Genomic DNA, 14541 nt, shown 5'->3' on the forward strand with positions numbered 1-14541 from the left:
CTGGTAGGTTGGAACAGACTGCAAAGATGGGGGGGGGGGGGAACGACTGCAGAGTAGCAGGTAGGTGGGTGGGGGGACAACAGGGAAAGAGGTGAGTGGGGCGGACTGCAGAGGATATGGTGCGTGGGTGGGGGACAGCAGAGAAGATGTGTGGGTGGGGGACTGCAGAGAAGGAGGTGTGTGGGTGGGGGAACTGCAGAGGAGGAGTGTGGGTGGGGGACTGCAGAGAAGGAGGTGTATGGGTGGGGGACAGCAGTGTAGGAGGTGTGTGGGTGGGGGGGGACTGCAGAGAAGATGTGTGGGTGGGGGACTGCAGAGAAGGAGGTGTGTGGGTGGGGGAACTGCAGAGGAGGAATGTGGGTGGGGGACTGCAGAGAAGGAGGTGTATGGGTGGGGGACTGCAGTGTAGGAGGTGTGTGGGTGGGGGACAGCAGAGAAGGAGGTGTGTGGGTGGGGGGGGACTGCAGAGAAGGTGTGTGGGTGGGGGGGGGACTGCAGAGAAGGAGGTGTGTGGGTGGGGGACTGCAGAGAAGGAGGTGTATGGGTGGGGGACTGCAGTGTAGGAGGTGTGTGGGTGGGGGACAGCAGAGAAGGAGGTGTGTGGGTGGGGGACTGCAGAGAAGGAGGTGTGTGGGTGGGGGACTGCAGTGTAGGAGGTGTGTGGGTGGTGGGAACTGCAGAGAAGGTGTCAGTGAGGGGACTGCAGTTTAGGAGATGGGGGGGGGGGGCACTGCAGAGAAGAAGGTGTGTGGGTGGGGGGGCTGCAGTGTTGGGGGATATAGGTAAGTGGAGACTGCTGATCCATGCTGCACAGGTGCACCATTTAAAGGCCTCAGTCGGGTGAACACATCCTGCGACAGGAGCCTGGACAGGGCGATGGGCGGCCTGGGACCGGGGTCTGGACAGGGCGATGGGCGGCCTGGGACCGGGGTCTGGACAGGGCGATGGGCGGCCTGGGGCCGGGGTCTGGACAGGGCGATGGGCGGCCTGGGGCCGGGGTCTGGACAGGACCATGGGCGGCCTGGGACCGGGGTCTGGACAGGGCCATGAGCGGCCTGGGGCCTGTACAGGGCCATGAGCGGCCTGGGGCCTGTACAGGGCCATGGGCGGCTGCTGGGCTGGTGCAGATCCGGGTCACCCGCTGACCCCGGAAGTGGTTACTCGCAGCCTCGCGCACGCGCACACCCAGTCTGAGATCGGCTGTTTGGAGACGCGATGGATCCGTATCCCAGATCCTCCATCGAGGATGACTTCAACTATGGCACCAGTGTGGCGTCCGCCAGCGTCGACATCCGCATGGGTAAGAGCAGCCCGAGGGCGGTCGATAGCCGGCAGGCGGAGAGACTGACCGCCGATCCGAGGCGGCGTCGGCCGCTCCCCCGCCCGACATTGCGCAGCAGCTGCTGCTGGAGAGGGGAGAGATTGGAGGGAGAGTGAGAGACAGGGGAGAATTGGGGGGAGAGGGGAGAATTGGGGGGAGAGGGGAGAATTGGGGGGAGAGGGGAGAATTGGGGGGAGAGGGGAGAATTGGGGGGAGAGGGGAGAATTTTTTGGGGGGAGGAGAGAGGAGAATTGGGGGGAGAGGGGAGAATTTTTTGGGGGGAGGAGAGAGGAGAATTGGGGGGAGAGGGGAGAATTGGGGGGGAGAGAGTGGAGAATTGGGGGGGGGGGAGAGGGGAGAATTGGGGGGGGGGGAGAGGGGAGAATTGGGGGGGGAGGGGAGAATTTGGGGGGAGAGGGGAGAATTGGGGGGGGAGGGGAGGGGAGAATTGGGGGGGGAGGGGAGGGGAGAATTGGGGGGGAGGAGAGAGGAGAATTGGGGGGGGAGAGAGAGAGGAGAATTGGGGGGGGGGAGAGAGAGGAGAATTGGGGGGGGAGAGAGAGGAGAATTGGGGGGGGAGAGAGAGGAGATTTGGGGAGGGGGGAGAGGAGAATTGGGGAGGGGGGAGAGAGGAGAATTGGGGGAGAGAGAGGAGAATGAGGGGGGAGAGGAGAATGAGGGGGGAGAGGAGATTTGGGGAGGGGGGAGAGGAGAATTGGGGAGGGGGGGGAGAGGAGATTTGGGGAGGGGGGAGAGGAGATTTGGGGAGGGGGGGAGAGGAGAATTGGGGAGGGGGAGAGAGGAGACTTTTGGGGGGGGGAGGAGAGAGGAGAATTGGGGGGGAGGAGAGAGGAGAATTGGGGGGGGGAGGAGAGAGGAGAATTGGGGGGGGGAGGAGAGAGGAGAATTGGGGGGGGAGGAGGAGAGGGGGAATGGGGGGGGGGGAGAGAGAGGAGAATTGGGGGGGGGAGAGAGAGGAGAATTGGGGGGGAGAGAGAGGAGAATGAGGGGGGGGAGAGGAGATTTGGGGAGGGGGGGAGAGGAGAATTGGGGAGGGGGGAGAGAGGAGAATTGGGGGAGAGAGAGGAGAATGAGGGGGGAGAGGAGATTTGGGGAGGGGGGGGAGAGGAGATTTGGGGAGGGGGGGAGAGGAGAATTGGGTAGGGGGGGAGAGAGGAGAATTTTGGGGGGGAGGAGAGAGGAGAATTGGGGGGGGAGGAGAGGAGAATTGGAGGGGAGAGAGAGGAGAATTGGGGAGGGGGGAGAGAGGAGAATTGGGGAGGTGGGGGGAGAGAGAGAGATTGGGGAGGTGGGGGGAGAGAGGAGAATTGGGGAGGTGGGGGAGAGAGGAGAATTGGGGGGGGGGGGAGGGGAGAATTGGGGAGGGGGGGGGGGAGAGAGGAGAATTGGGGAGGGGGGAGAGAGGAGAATTGGGGAGGGGGGGAGAGAGGAGAATTGGGGGGGAGAGAGAGGAGAATTGGGGGGGAGAGAGAGGAGAATTGGGGAGGGGGAGAGAGGAGAATTGGGGAGGTGGGGGGAGAGAGGAGAATTGGGGAGGTGGGGGGAGAGAGGAGAATTGGGGAGGGGGGAGAGGAGAATTGGGGAGGGGGGGGAGAGAGGAGAATTGGGGAGGGGGGGAGAGGAGAATTGGGGAGGGGGGGGAGAGAGGAGAATTGGGGAGGGGGGGGGAGAGAGAGAAGAGAATTGGGGAGGGAGGGGGAGAGAGGAGAATTGGGGAGTGGGGGGAGAGGAGAATTGGGGAGTGGGGGGAGAGAGGAGAATTGGGGAGTGGGGGGAGAGAGGAGAATTGGGGAGTGGGGGGAGAGAGGAGAATTGGGGATGGGGGGGGAGAGAGGAGAATTGGGGATGGGGGGGAGAGAGAGGAGAATTGGGGAGGGGGGGGAGAGAGAGGAGAATTGGGGAGGGGGGGGAGAGAGGAGAATTGGGGAGGGGGGGAGAGAGGAGAATTGGGGGTGGGGGGAGGGAGAATTGGGGGTGGGGGGAGGAGAATTGGGGGTGGGGGGAGGAGAATTGGGGGTGGGGGGAGGAGAATTGGGGTGGTGGGGAGGAGAATTGGGGGTGGGGGAGGAGAGAATTGGGGGGGAAGGAGGAGAATTGGGAGGGAGAGGGAGGAGAATGGGGGGAGATGGAATGGGGGAGAAGGGGGGGATGGGGAGAATGGGCTGGGAGAGAGGGGGAGAATGGGGGAGCGAGGGGGGATGGGGAGAGAGGGGGGGATGGGGGGGCGGAGAGGGGGAGAATGGGGAGGGGAGGGAGGAGAATGGGGGCAAGAGAGGAAGAATGGGGGGAATGGGGAGGGAGGAGAATGGGGGGAATGGGGAGGGAGGAGAATGGGGGCAAGAGAGGGAGAATGGGGGAGGAGTAGATTTTGGGGGGAGGGAGAGAATATGTGGGGGGGAAGAGGGATAGAATTGGGGGGAATGGGGAGGGAGGAGAATGGGGGCAAGAGAGGGTGAATGGGGGAGGAGTAGATTTGGGGGGAGGGAGAGAATATGTGGGGGGAAGAGGGATAGAATTGGGGGGGGGGAGAGGGAGAGAATTGGGGGGAGAGAGAGGGGGAGGAAAGGGAGAATGGGGGAAGAGGGAGAATGTGTTGGGGGCGAAGGAGAATGGGGGGAGAGGGCGATAGAGAGGGGCATGTGGGGGAGAAGAGAGAGGGGGATTTGGAGGGGGGAAGGGAGCTTGGGGGTGGAAGAGAGACAGAAATGATGGGAGGGAGGGAACGAGTGACAAATTATGGGAGGGAGAGAGAGCGAGAGAGACAGAAATGATGGGTGGGAGGGAGAGAGAGAGAGAGAGACAGAAATGATAGGAGGGAGGGAGAGAGAGACAGAAATGATGGGAGAGAGACAGAAATGATGGGAGGGAGAGAGAGACAGAAATGATGGGAGGGAGGGAGAGAGAGACAGAAATGATGGGAGGGAGAGAGAGACATAAATGATGGGAGGGAGGGAGAGAGACAGATATGATGGGAGGGAGCGAGAGACAGAAATTATGAGAGAGACAAATGATGGGAGGGAGAGAGACAGAAATGATGGGAGGGAGAAAGACAGAGATGATGGGAGGGAGAGAGACAGAAGTTATGGGAGGGAGGGAGAGAGAGACAGAAATGATGGGAGGGAGAGAGAGACAGAAATGATGGGAGGGAGAGAGAGACAGAAATGATGGGAGGGAGAGAGAGACAGAAATGATGAGAGGGAGAGAGAGAGAAAATGAGGGATGGAGAGACAGAAATGATGGGAGGGAGAGAAATAATGGGAAGATTAGGGAGGGAGATGATTGGGGCAGAGAGTGCAAGAGAGGTGATGGGGGAGGGGAGAGAGAGAGATGACGGGGAGGAGAGACGGTGAGAATGATTGGGGGGGTGGGGGGGATGGTGGAGTGAGACCGGGGAAGAGGGAGACGGGTAAGAGATGGATGAGGAGTGAGATGAATTGGGGGGGGGGGGGGGGGGGTGGGAGAGAAGGAGGTGGCGGGAGGAGATCCTGGGGGGTAGTGAGAAATTTATTTTTAAAATGTTTTTATTCTGTTTGTTTCATAAATTACAAAATTGTCAAATCTATGCAAACAAATCAAATATAATTTACAGAAAAAAGGCATTAAAAGTAACACCAACACAACCCCCTTCACCGCACCATCCCCCCTAACAATTGACAGTGATCAGTGCCTTAAAGTAAATTAGGAACGGTTGCCACCTCCAGCAGAATCCCTCAACAGAACCCCTCACTGTGTACTTGATCGTCTCTAGGCACAAAAACCCCAAGTCTCCCAACCACACTGAGGCGCTGGGTGGAAATGCTGACCTCTACCCCAGCAGAACCCACCTCCAGGCAATCAATGAAGCGAAGGCAAGAACATTCGTACCCATCTGCAGCCCCAGCGAGTCCGACACCCCAAATATGACAACTAGGACCACAGTTCATTGTTCAAAATGGGCAACATGTTGCGAAAAAAAGAGACCCAAATGTTCACAGGCTTGGGACAAGAGCAGAACATGTGCGCCGGAACAGCGCTCGCACCTGTCATCCACCTCCGAGACTTGGTCAGGTGGGATCTAAACACCACTTTAATCTGGATAAAACCCAGCCTCGTGCATGAGGACAAGGGGTTCACCCTGCGAAGGGCCTCACTCCACTCATCATCCATTGTGGGCTTAGATCCTCTTCCCCTGTGGCTTTTACCCCTTCCACTGAAGCCGAATCTTCTGCCAGAATCTGCCCATAAATGCCAGATGTGCCTCCCTCCTCTGACCCCACAAGAGAACGGCACCATGGGGAATTTTGGGAAGATCCGTCATATAAAATTCCGAACCTTGATATCTGAACGAGCCCGAGGTGCCAATGTGGGGAGTTGGGGATGATAGGGTGGTTTTATTGGAAATGCAGAGTTGTGGAGGGGTAGAGGGAGATGGGTATGAGAAGATGTGGTGATGGGGGAAGAAGGAGGGGAGAAATGAGGAGTGGAGAGAGAGGACACAGATCGGATGAGGGGAAGATAGGGATTGACGAATGGAGGAGGGGTTGTGGGTGGAGGGTGAGGGCTGGTCAAACCCTTGAAACCCTGCACCAGCTTTCAGATTCTATACTGTACTTCATTGCAAAATACTTGAACATCCCTAAAAGTCATTGCACGCACACTTATTCTCTGTCAGAAAGAGGGTGTGTATAATTTTTAAATAAATTAATAGATTATGTTTCAAAAGGGGGTACTGCAGGGGCCCTCAATTATACTTTGAATTCAATTTCAATTGCTTCAACGTTGTACATTAAATAAATCCCCTGGTGCGTCACAAGGCTAGGGCAAAACCAAAGTAGGCTATATGGTGAAATATGTGACCAGATGGGGAAACTTTATTGACAAATTCGGAATCATAACCTGTGAACTAAAGGGCAGCACGGTGGCGCAGTGGTTAGCACTGCTGCCTCACGGCACCGAGGACCCGGGTTCGATCCTGACCCCGGGTCACTATCCTTGTGGAGTTTTGCACATTCTCCCCGTGTCTGCATGGGTTTCACCCCCACAACGCAAAGATGCGCAGGGCCATGCTAAATTGCCCCTTAATTGAAAAAAAAAAAGAATTTTGGACTCAAAAAAACAGTAACCTGTGAACTATAGGCATTTGAATATCAGAATTCTTGTGACTGGTTGTGGATGGCAAGGGGCTATCTGACCAAACATTCTGGAAGTTGGCATGAGAGCCACAGTTGAACTATCTGCTGCAGGTGGAAGGTACAGAACAGTTAACTCCCGACAACACAAAACTACTGTAGTTTGGCAATGCTAACAAATGTCTCATCAGGTACACAATACTTATGTTTTTTTTTTTTTTTTATAAATTTAGATTACCCAATTATTTTTTCCAATTAAGGGGCAATTTAGCGTGGCCAATCCACCTACTCTGCACATTTTTGGGTTGTGGGGGCGAAACCCACGCAGACACGGGGAGAATGTGCAAACTCCACACAGACAGTGACCCAGAGCCGGGATCGAACCTGGGACCTCAGCGCTGTGAGGCGGTTATGCTAACCACTTGGCCACCGTGCTGCCCTCACAATACTTATGTTTGACAAATGTTGGCTCTCGATGCGATCTGCTTAATATCTGTTCTTTCCTGTTTGATAGGGTTTCTGCGGAAGGTGTACAGCATTTTGACTGTCCAGATTATTATTACTACTGTGACATCTGCAGTGTTCATGTATAGTGACACAATCAAGGATGTGGTTCATGGAAGGTAACTCCTATTAGTCACAGAACATAAATTATACATTGATGGATTAGGTCACCTTTTCCCAGAATTTTGTTTTGTTTTGACCAAGGTGAGATCCAATGTGACTATTCCAGGGACTGTAATTTAAGCCAACTCAATTCCAGTTCTAATACTGAAATAGATTGCAACTGTTCTTCTACTGTAGACTGGCACTGTACAATAAACTGATTTCAAATTTCATAAAAAATGCATACTTTGTGTTATATATGCAGTTCTAATTGATTGCTTATTCCTATTCTAGTCCCGCATTGCTGTTGGTAGCATGTTTAGGATCTCTGGGTCTAATAATTGCTCTGGCAATCTACAGACATCAGCATCCCATTAATCTATATCTCCTGTTTGCTTTTGTAAGTACTCAACAATTTAATTGAATTGAGATTATGTGCCTACTTTCTAACTCTATATCACCGAGTTAAGCTGTTGTTAAATGCTTCACTTTATCAGATAACTGGTCCCACACAAAACTTTGTCTAGTCAATTTCTCTTATAGGGCAGCACAGTGGGTTAGCCCTGCTGCCTCACGGCGCCGAGGTCCCAGGTTCGATCCCGGCTCTTAGTCACTGTCCTTGTGGAGTTTGCACATTCTCCCCGTGTTTACGTGGGTTTCGCCCACACAACCCAAAGAGTGCAGGGTAGGTGGATTGCCATGCTAAATTGCCCCTTAATTGGAAAAATGAATTGGGTACTCTAAATGTTTTTTAAAATTCTCTTATTGTAAGAGTTTAAAAAATTTTACAGTGCCCAATTATTTTTTTTCCAATTAAGGGGCAACATTTTAGCATGGTCAATCCACCTAACCCGCACATCTTTGGGTTGTGGGGGTGAAACCCACGCAGGCATGGGGAGAATGTGCAAACTCCACACGGACAGTAACCCAGGGCCGGGATTCGAACCCGGATCCTCAGCACCACAGTCCCAGTGCTAACCACTGCGCCACATGCCACCATTGTAAGAATCAATTGTGGAATACTTTATCTAGAAACCTTGCCAAACACTAGCAAAACATGCTCTTATATAATCATTGAATAAGCAGATGCTGTTTGTTGAATCTAAATACTTTTAATACCAATGGAAAAACTGAATCCTATGTAATAAGTCCATAAATCCATATGACGTAGGAGCAGAAGTAGGCCACTTGGTCACCAAGTCTGCTCCACCATTAAATGAGATCATAGAATTCTTAAAGTGCAGAAGGAGGCTATTTGGTCCATTGAGTCTGCATCTACCCTCTGAAAGAGTACCCTACCTCGGTCCACTTCCCCGCAACCCCACTTAACCTGCACATCTTTGGACACTAAGGGGCAAATTAGCATGGCCAGGCTACCTAAGCTGCACATCTTTGGGCTGTAGGAAGAAACCAAAGCACCCGGAGGAAACACATGCAGGCACGGGGACAACTTCCAAACTCCACGCAGACAGTCACCCGAGGCAGGCATTGTGCCTGGGTCCCTGGCGTGATGAGGTATCAGTGCTAACCACTGTGCTGCTCAGATCATGGCTGATTTGATATAAAAGGAACCTGTTTATCTCAGCCTTGAACATACCTGATTCACCTGAGGAAGGAGCAGTGCTCCAAAAGCTCGTGTTTGAAACAAACCTGTTGGACTTTAACCTGGTGTTGTAAGACTTCTTACTGTGCTCACGCCAGTCCAACGCCGGCATCTCCACATCTTGAACATACATAACAACCCAGCCACTACAGCTCTCTGTGGTAAAGAATTCCATGGATTCACAACTCTGAGAGAAGAAATTTCTTTTCATCTCTATCTTAAGTGGGTATCATTATGCCCTCTGGTCATAGACTCTCCCACAGGGAGAAGCAGCATCTACCCTGTCAGACCCCTGAGAATCCGATATGTTTCAATAAGGTTGCTTCTCATTCTTCAAATCCTGGTCTTATAAAACGATTAAGCTATTTGCTGTATTTTAAAAGTTGTCAGGTGAGAACATGCAAGTCCAGGCTTCTATTGATAAAACCAGTGAGCAACGAGAATCCTGTTGAAGTTTAATTGTTTTTCAGATTTGAGTTACAATTTAGATGTTTGTGATAATGTTCAAGTTTGCATTATACTGAACTTGAAATGCTTATGAATTTTTGTAATGATTTTACACGTATTTTTGTACTGTTGACTGTTCAGACTATTTCCCTGACACATTTTTCTTCACGGCTAGAAGCAATTTCTATTAGCGTATTGCATCTCCTATAAAATTCGACTTGCATCCTTGTAAGGTTATCAGTCTCTATTTAGAAGGTGCCCCTAAATTGCAGTACATTATTAATTGAAGATCACACTGGATCCTCACCACATTCTCCTATTGCTGACTAAATATAATATCTAAAAAAAGTGACAATCATATGTTAATTGATCTACACAATCAGAATGACACAGCAAGGTAATCAGTTATTGCAAGGTGTAGTAAGAGACAACTTGGCTTTTTCAAATTGCATGTCGGTTTCAGTTGATCGTCTAATTTCAGCTACAGTGCTCTGATCCTATTTGGTACTTACCCACTGTCAACTGACAACTCTCTTAAGGTGTGGAAAGATGGGCTCCATTTTTAATGTATGCTATTATGAACCACGGGAGACCTTGTGGTGCAGTGGGTAGCATCTCTGCCCCTGAGTGCCTCTGCCACTCCAGGCCCTGAAGGCTAAGGTCATAATGTGCTTGAGCATCAACTTGTAAATTCTTCTATCACGTGCTATAATGTTTTCTCTACAGACCCTGCTGGAGGCTTCGACTGTAGCTGCTGCTGGTAAGGGACTTTTCTCAATCTTGACTCTTGTTTACAGGAAGATGTAACATTTCAATTTCAATTACATGGATGTTCTTCCAAGTTTTGGGTACTTGGGTTGGAAAATGGTAAAACTGCCAACATGTGAATGTGAAATATTCATGTGACCTTTTTATTGTTTCAATCTTTCTCTTTGCTTTACTACTAACGAAATAAGGCCTAGGAAAGTTTGGTATGAAAATATAATTGAAAGCAAAATTTTGTTTAATTTTCCTGGCTTATAATTCCTTGGTTGGGAGGGGATGTTGATGATTTTTGGTATCAATATGATTCCAAGACAATATATTTGAAAATGAAAGTTTGAAACCATGTTAATCCTCTGTGATAATCTTAATAACAGCCTGTTAACGGGACCACAATACTCTCATATAATAGACTGAAAAGAATCCATCAGTGTGATCTAATAGAATCAGTGTCCCCCCCCCGCCAACCCATACAGACAAGTTGCTTAACAGTGCTCTATAATTTTAGCTTAAGTTCAAGGTAGCTCTGCGCGATTAGATTGATATTCAAATTCACCAATAGTCACATGACATTACTGAGCAAAAATTAATTAGCTCTTGTTGACTTTCCTATCAGATTACTTGTTTGAGAATGCTATGCAACATGAGCGCGAGTAAATCTGGTTATGTTCCATGGTTGCTCATAAGAAAGCAACATAACTGTTTGAATTTCACAAGCTAAATCTTGAGGGCTCCACTGTATCATTTGTTCACCTGAAAGCTTGTGTTAATCAATCCAATCAATCAATCGATTTGTGCCTAATCCTTTAGGATTCATTCTGTAGGATAGTGCAGTAAATCAAGTGTTGTTTCAGAGATATTGTGAAATATCTGTCTTGAAATTCTATGAAAGCTATCTTTGTCTTTTTTTAAATTTTAGTTACCTTCTATGACTATGCAGTGGTTCTACAAGCGTTCGCTCTTACAACAGCTGTATTCGTTGCATTGACTTTCTACACGTTTCAGTCAAAGAGAGATTTCAGTAAATTTGGAGCAGGGTATGTGCACTGGGGAAAAAATACTTGGATATACTTTAAAAGTTCTGCCAAATGCCCTTTTTATTTGGATCTTTTGGTACTTCGCCTTCTTTTGCCAGGTGAAATCTTCAGATAGCTTGCTTTTTAAATAACAGGGAATCATTGACCACCATAAATTGTTCCATTGTGACCTGAAGACATTTGTTCTCTAACCTACACTTACACCTCCTCCTATGATCTGGCTTGAGTTCATAAATTACCATTTGGTGTGGCACTTAAATTTACATGGTTGACTAGGAGCCTTAAGGTTTTGGGTGCCAGCTAATCACGGTTACAACTATAAACTTAGCTTTAATTATCTTAATTAACAGCTCTGCACAAGTGTAGAAACATTATATTTACTGTGAAAGGGGACGTTGATTCAGGACAAAATTATAGTCATTTATGATGTCCTGCAGTTGCACATCCTGCCAAAGATTCACTCAAAGTAATTGCCCCTTGGGTAAAGTACTGAATGGCTTTTCTGTGCCAAAGCAATCGTTTCATAAATTGCAACTTTACAAAGGGGAGGTGAAGTGCCAAATGTTATGCCCTTATTTATGTTTACAGTATAAGTTTGTGTTTATAGTTCATTACAGTTTAAAATTCTGGAGGTCTCGGCTATAACAGTGATGCTGATTTATATTATTGTGTAACTACTTGCATTGATCAGGGTTATTTGTTGAAGAACCTTTGGATGTTGTTGGATCTAGTCCCAAAATATTCATGACCACTAAGAATAGATTATAAAGATAAAAATATTAGGTGGACAAAAGCCGTGTCCGTCCTGGAAAATACTTCTTTGTAATTACCAAATTGGAAGAATGTCATGTAGTACTGTGTGCGGTTGTCTAACAGTAATTCCCGATTAAATTCAGAAGCCAAGCTTGCCACAAACTGAAATTATTTGATTTTTAAAAATATAGAGTACCCAATTCGTTTTGGTCCCCAATTAAGGGGCAAGTTAGCATGGCCAATCCACCTACCCTGCACATCTTTTGGTTGTGGAGGTGAGACCCATACAAACACGGGGAGAATGTGCAAACTCCACACAGACAGTAACCCGGGGCCGGGATCAAACCTGGATTCTCAGCACCGTGAGGCAGCAGTGCTAAGCACTGGGCCACCCTAAATGATTTAATATGTTTAATCTGAAAGAGAGTATTACTTCCAAAAATGTAAAATTGAATGATTTCAAGTACTCTTAATGAATGGTTTGTACACTCCTATAACTTGTACGTTTTTAAATCAACACCAAATAGAAGAGAAGTTACCCATGTGCCATATCTCAAGTTCCCACAGTGCTGTGATGAAGCTTAACTTGAGTTGTCAAATACAATTCATGATGATTATAGTACATGTCATCATGCAACCTACACAGGATAAGACTAAATGCCAACATTTTTATTTTGTCTTCTCTTTAGTCTGTTTGCATGTCTGTGGATTTTGATCTTGGCTGGACTTTTAAAAGTAAGTATTGGTTTTTTTTCAATTGTAACTGAATTAGTTAGCTCTATATCATTTTTTAATGTGGATTTGATTTAAAAACTTATGGTCAGAGATATTAATTTGTATAAGCAAACAAGTTGGATTTCACAGATAAAATCCCGACTCTGCAGGAGGAGGCTATTCGACCCAGGAGTCTGGACTGACTCTCTGAAAATGCACCTCACCCAGGCCCACTCCCCCGCCCTATCACCGTAACCCCATCTAACTGCCCACTAAGAGGCAAACTTTTAGCATGGCCAATCCACCAAACCTGCACATCTTTGGACTGTGGGAGGAAACTCCGAGCGGAGCACCCGGAGGAAACCCATGCAGACATGGGGAAAATGTGCCAACTCCACACAGACACCCATGGCCGAATTAAACCCGGGTCTCTGGTGCCCTGAGGCAGTAGTGCTAACCACTGATTTGATCAGTTATTTAACAAACGCCTTTATAAATCCATTCTTGATTTTTATGTGATTTATATATGTTTATTTGCTAGTATTTATTGGGATCTGTTGCACAAAGCTATATAGTGTATCTAACAGAATGAAGGCACTGACAGACTTCACAATCCTGGACCAGTAAGATATCCCAAGTCACACGTTCGATTTCCTCAGGTGAAAATAATAATAGTGCATTCTCTTGAACAAATAAGGAAGTAAAAATACTTTGATGTACCATAGTCAATGGTGCATTGGATATTGATATTTAATATTGGTAGGGGGACAAGTTAAAATGTGATTATCTGCACTCTCCAGCTGGATTATATTTAGTTCTTATTTGCAGGGATTGGACCCGAACAATCTTTGACATAGTTGTGTGATCTCTTTTTGCTGAATATCAGTTGACGTCAGGGTGCTTGTCAAAGATATGCCCCATGTTTCTATTCTGGGGATATTAAAAACAATCTGGGTCTGATTCTGTGTATGTTAGAACTTTTACATAATGTCTTTAATGTGGAAACATTTAAATAATGGCAGGCCTGTTTTAACTCTGTAAAGTCACATGGAAAAAAAGTAATTGCACAACCTTGTAGACAAATGCTTCACATTTCTCACATGGCATGAACCATAAAAGGATTCCTAATGTTTGTCTCTTAATTTGCTTTAGCTGTTCTTCTTGGGCGACACAGTGGAACTTGTATTTGCATCTGCAGGAGCTCTCCTCTTCTGTGGCTTTATCATCTATGACACACACATACTGATGCACAAACTCTCACCTGAAGAATATGTACTGGCTTCAATTAACTTGTACTTGGATATCATTAACCTATTCTTGCATATCCTTCGAATCCTGCAATCGCTTAACAAAAAGTAATCACTCGGGTTATTGCAGTAAAGATGTTAATATGTCTCTAACTGAAATTTAATGAAGGGGTGCATTTTGTGTATGGGCTTGCTGATTTATTGTCACTGTTCTTAATGGATCATATTTATATTCATTGTATGATGTAGATAATTTTGAGTTATTGTAGTCAATTTGTATAGTTTTTATTTTGGGGCAATTGAGGGCACTTTTGGCAAATAGTTTTTTTGGTAAATTATAAACTGGGAATGGGCACCAATGCAAACTCAGAATCCATCAACGTTTTTTTGTCAGCAGCTTTGTTTGTTTTGAATTTAGATTGTTCAAAACATCTTTTTAGGCTCTAAATTGAAATTTGATGCTAAATTGGGAGGAAACAAGTTTTGATTAGGTGTGGGCTCAACAAAGGATTGTCACCGTATCCTTTTTTATTGCAATACTTTTCTCTTGTAATTATTTAAATGTTCATAGATTGATGTCCTATTCTGTAAAAACGTTTTTGTTCAATTGCATGTAAGACATCCCTTTAAATAAAATCTGTGCAGTTCACCTTTTATATTTAAGTGTTTATTTTAAAAGATATTAAATAATAACTTATTAATCTTCCAGGCAGCCAATTGTGAAATACCCTTTTTCTTTAGGGGCCCAGGTAGCCAAAAGGCATGATGCCAATGCTAAAGTGATGAAAATCGGCTGAGTAAGAGGCCAGAATGGGACGAACATAGACCTGGGAAGGTTGTGTGGTAGTGGAGGCTACAGAGCTAGAAGGGCAAGGAACTTTAAAAGCAGGATGAGAAATTTTAAATCTTAATGCGTTAAAAG

At 47.4% G+C, this 14541-nt stretch overlaps 1 protein-coding gene across 1 annotated transcript; it reads left to right on the plus strand.

The window, feature by feature from the left end:
• Window positions 1-1125: 1125 nt before the first annotated feature.
• On the plus strand, window positions 1126-14275 carry tmbim4 (transmembrane BAX inhibitor motif containing 4). The gene is made up of 7 exons (XM_038780168.1): window positions 1126-1300; window positions 6965-7073; window positions 7351-7456; window positions 9833-9866; window positions 10788-10905; window positions 12348-12393; window positions 13525-14275. Exons 1-7 carry the CDS (start codon window positions 1216-1218, stop codon window positions 13729-13731), a joined length of 705 nt encoding a protein of 234 aa, XP_038636096.1. The 5' UTR covers window positions 1126-1215; the 3' UTR covers window positions 13732-14275.
• Window positions 14276-14541: the final 266 nt, after the last annotated feature.

Source organism: Scyliorhinus canicula, chromosome 20 (genome assembly GCF_902713615.1).
Source record: "Scyliorhinus canicula chromosome 20, sScyCan1.1, whole genome shotgun sequence".
Taxonomy (NCBI): Eukaryota; Metazoa; Chordata; class Chondrichthyes; order Carcharhiniformes; family Scyliorhinidae; genus Scyliorhinus; species Scyliorhinus canicula.

Coding starts and splice junctions, on each gene's coding strand:
- tmbim4 (XM_038780168.1), top strand. CDS start 1,216: ATGGATCCGTATCCCAGATCCTCCATCGAGGATGACTTCAACTATGGC. Junction 7,074..7,350: donor AAGGATGTGGTTCATGGAAG/GTAACTCCTATT, acceptor TTCCTATTCTAG/TCCCGCATTGCTGTTGGTAG. Junction 7,457..9,832: donor TATATCTCCTGTTTGCTTTT/GTAAGTACTCAA, acceptor TTTTCTCTACAG/ACCCTGCTGGAGGCTTCGAC.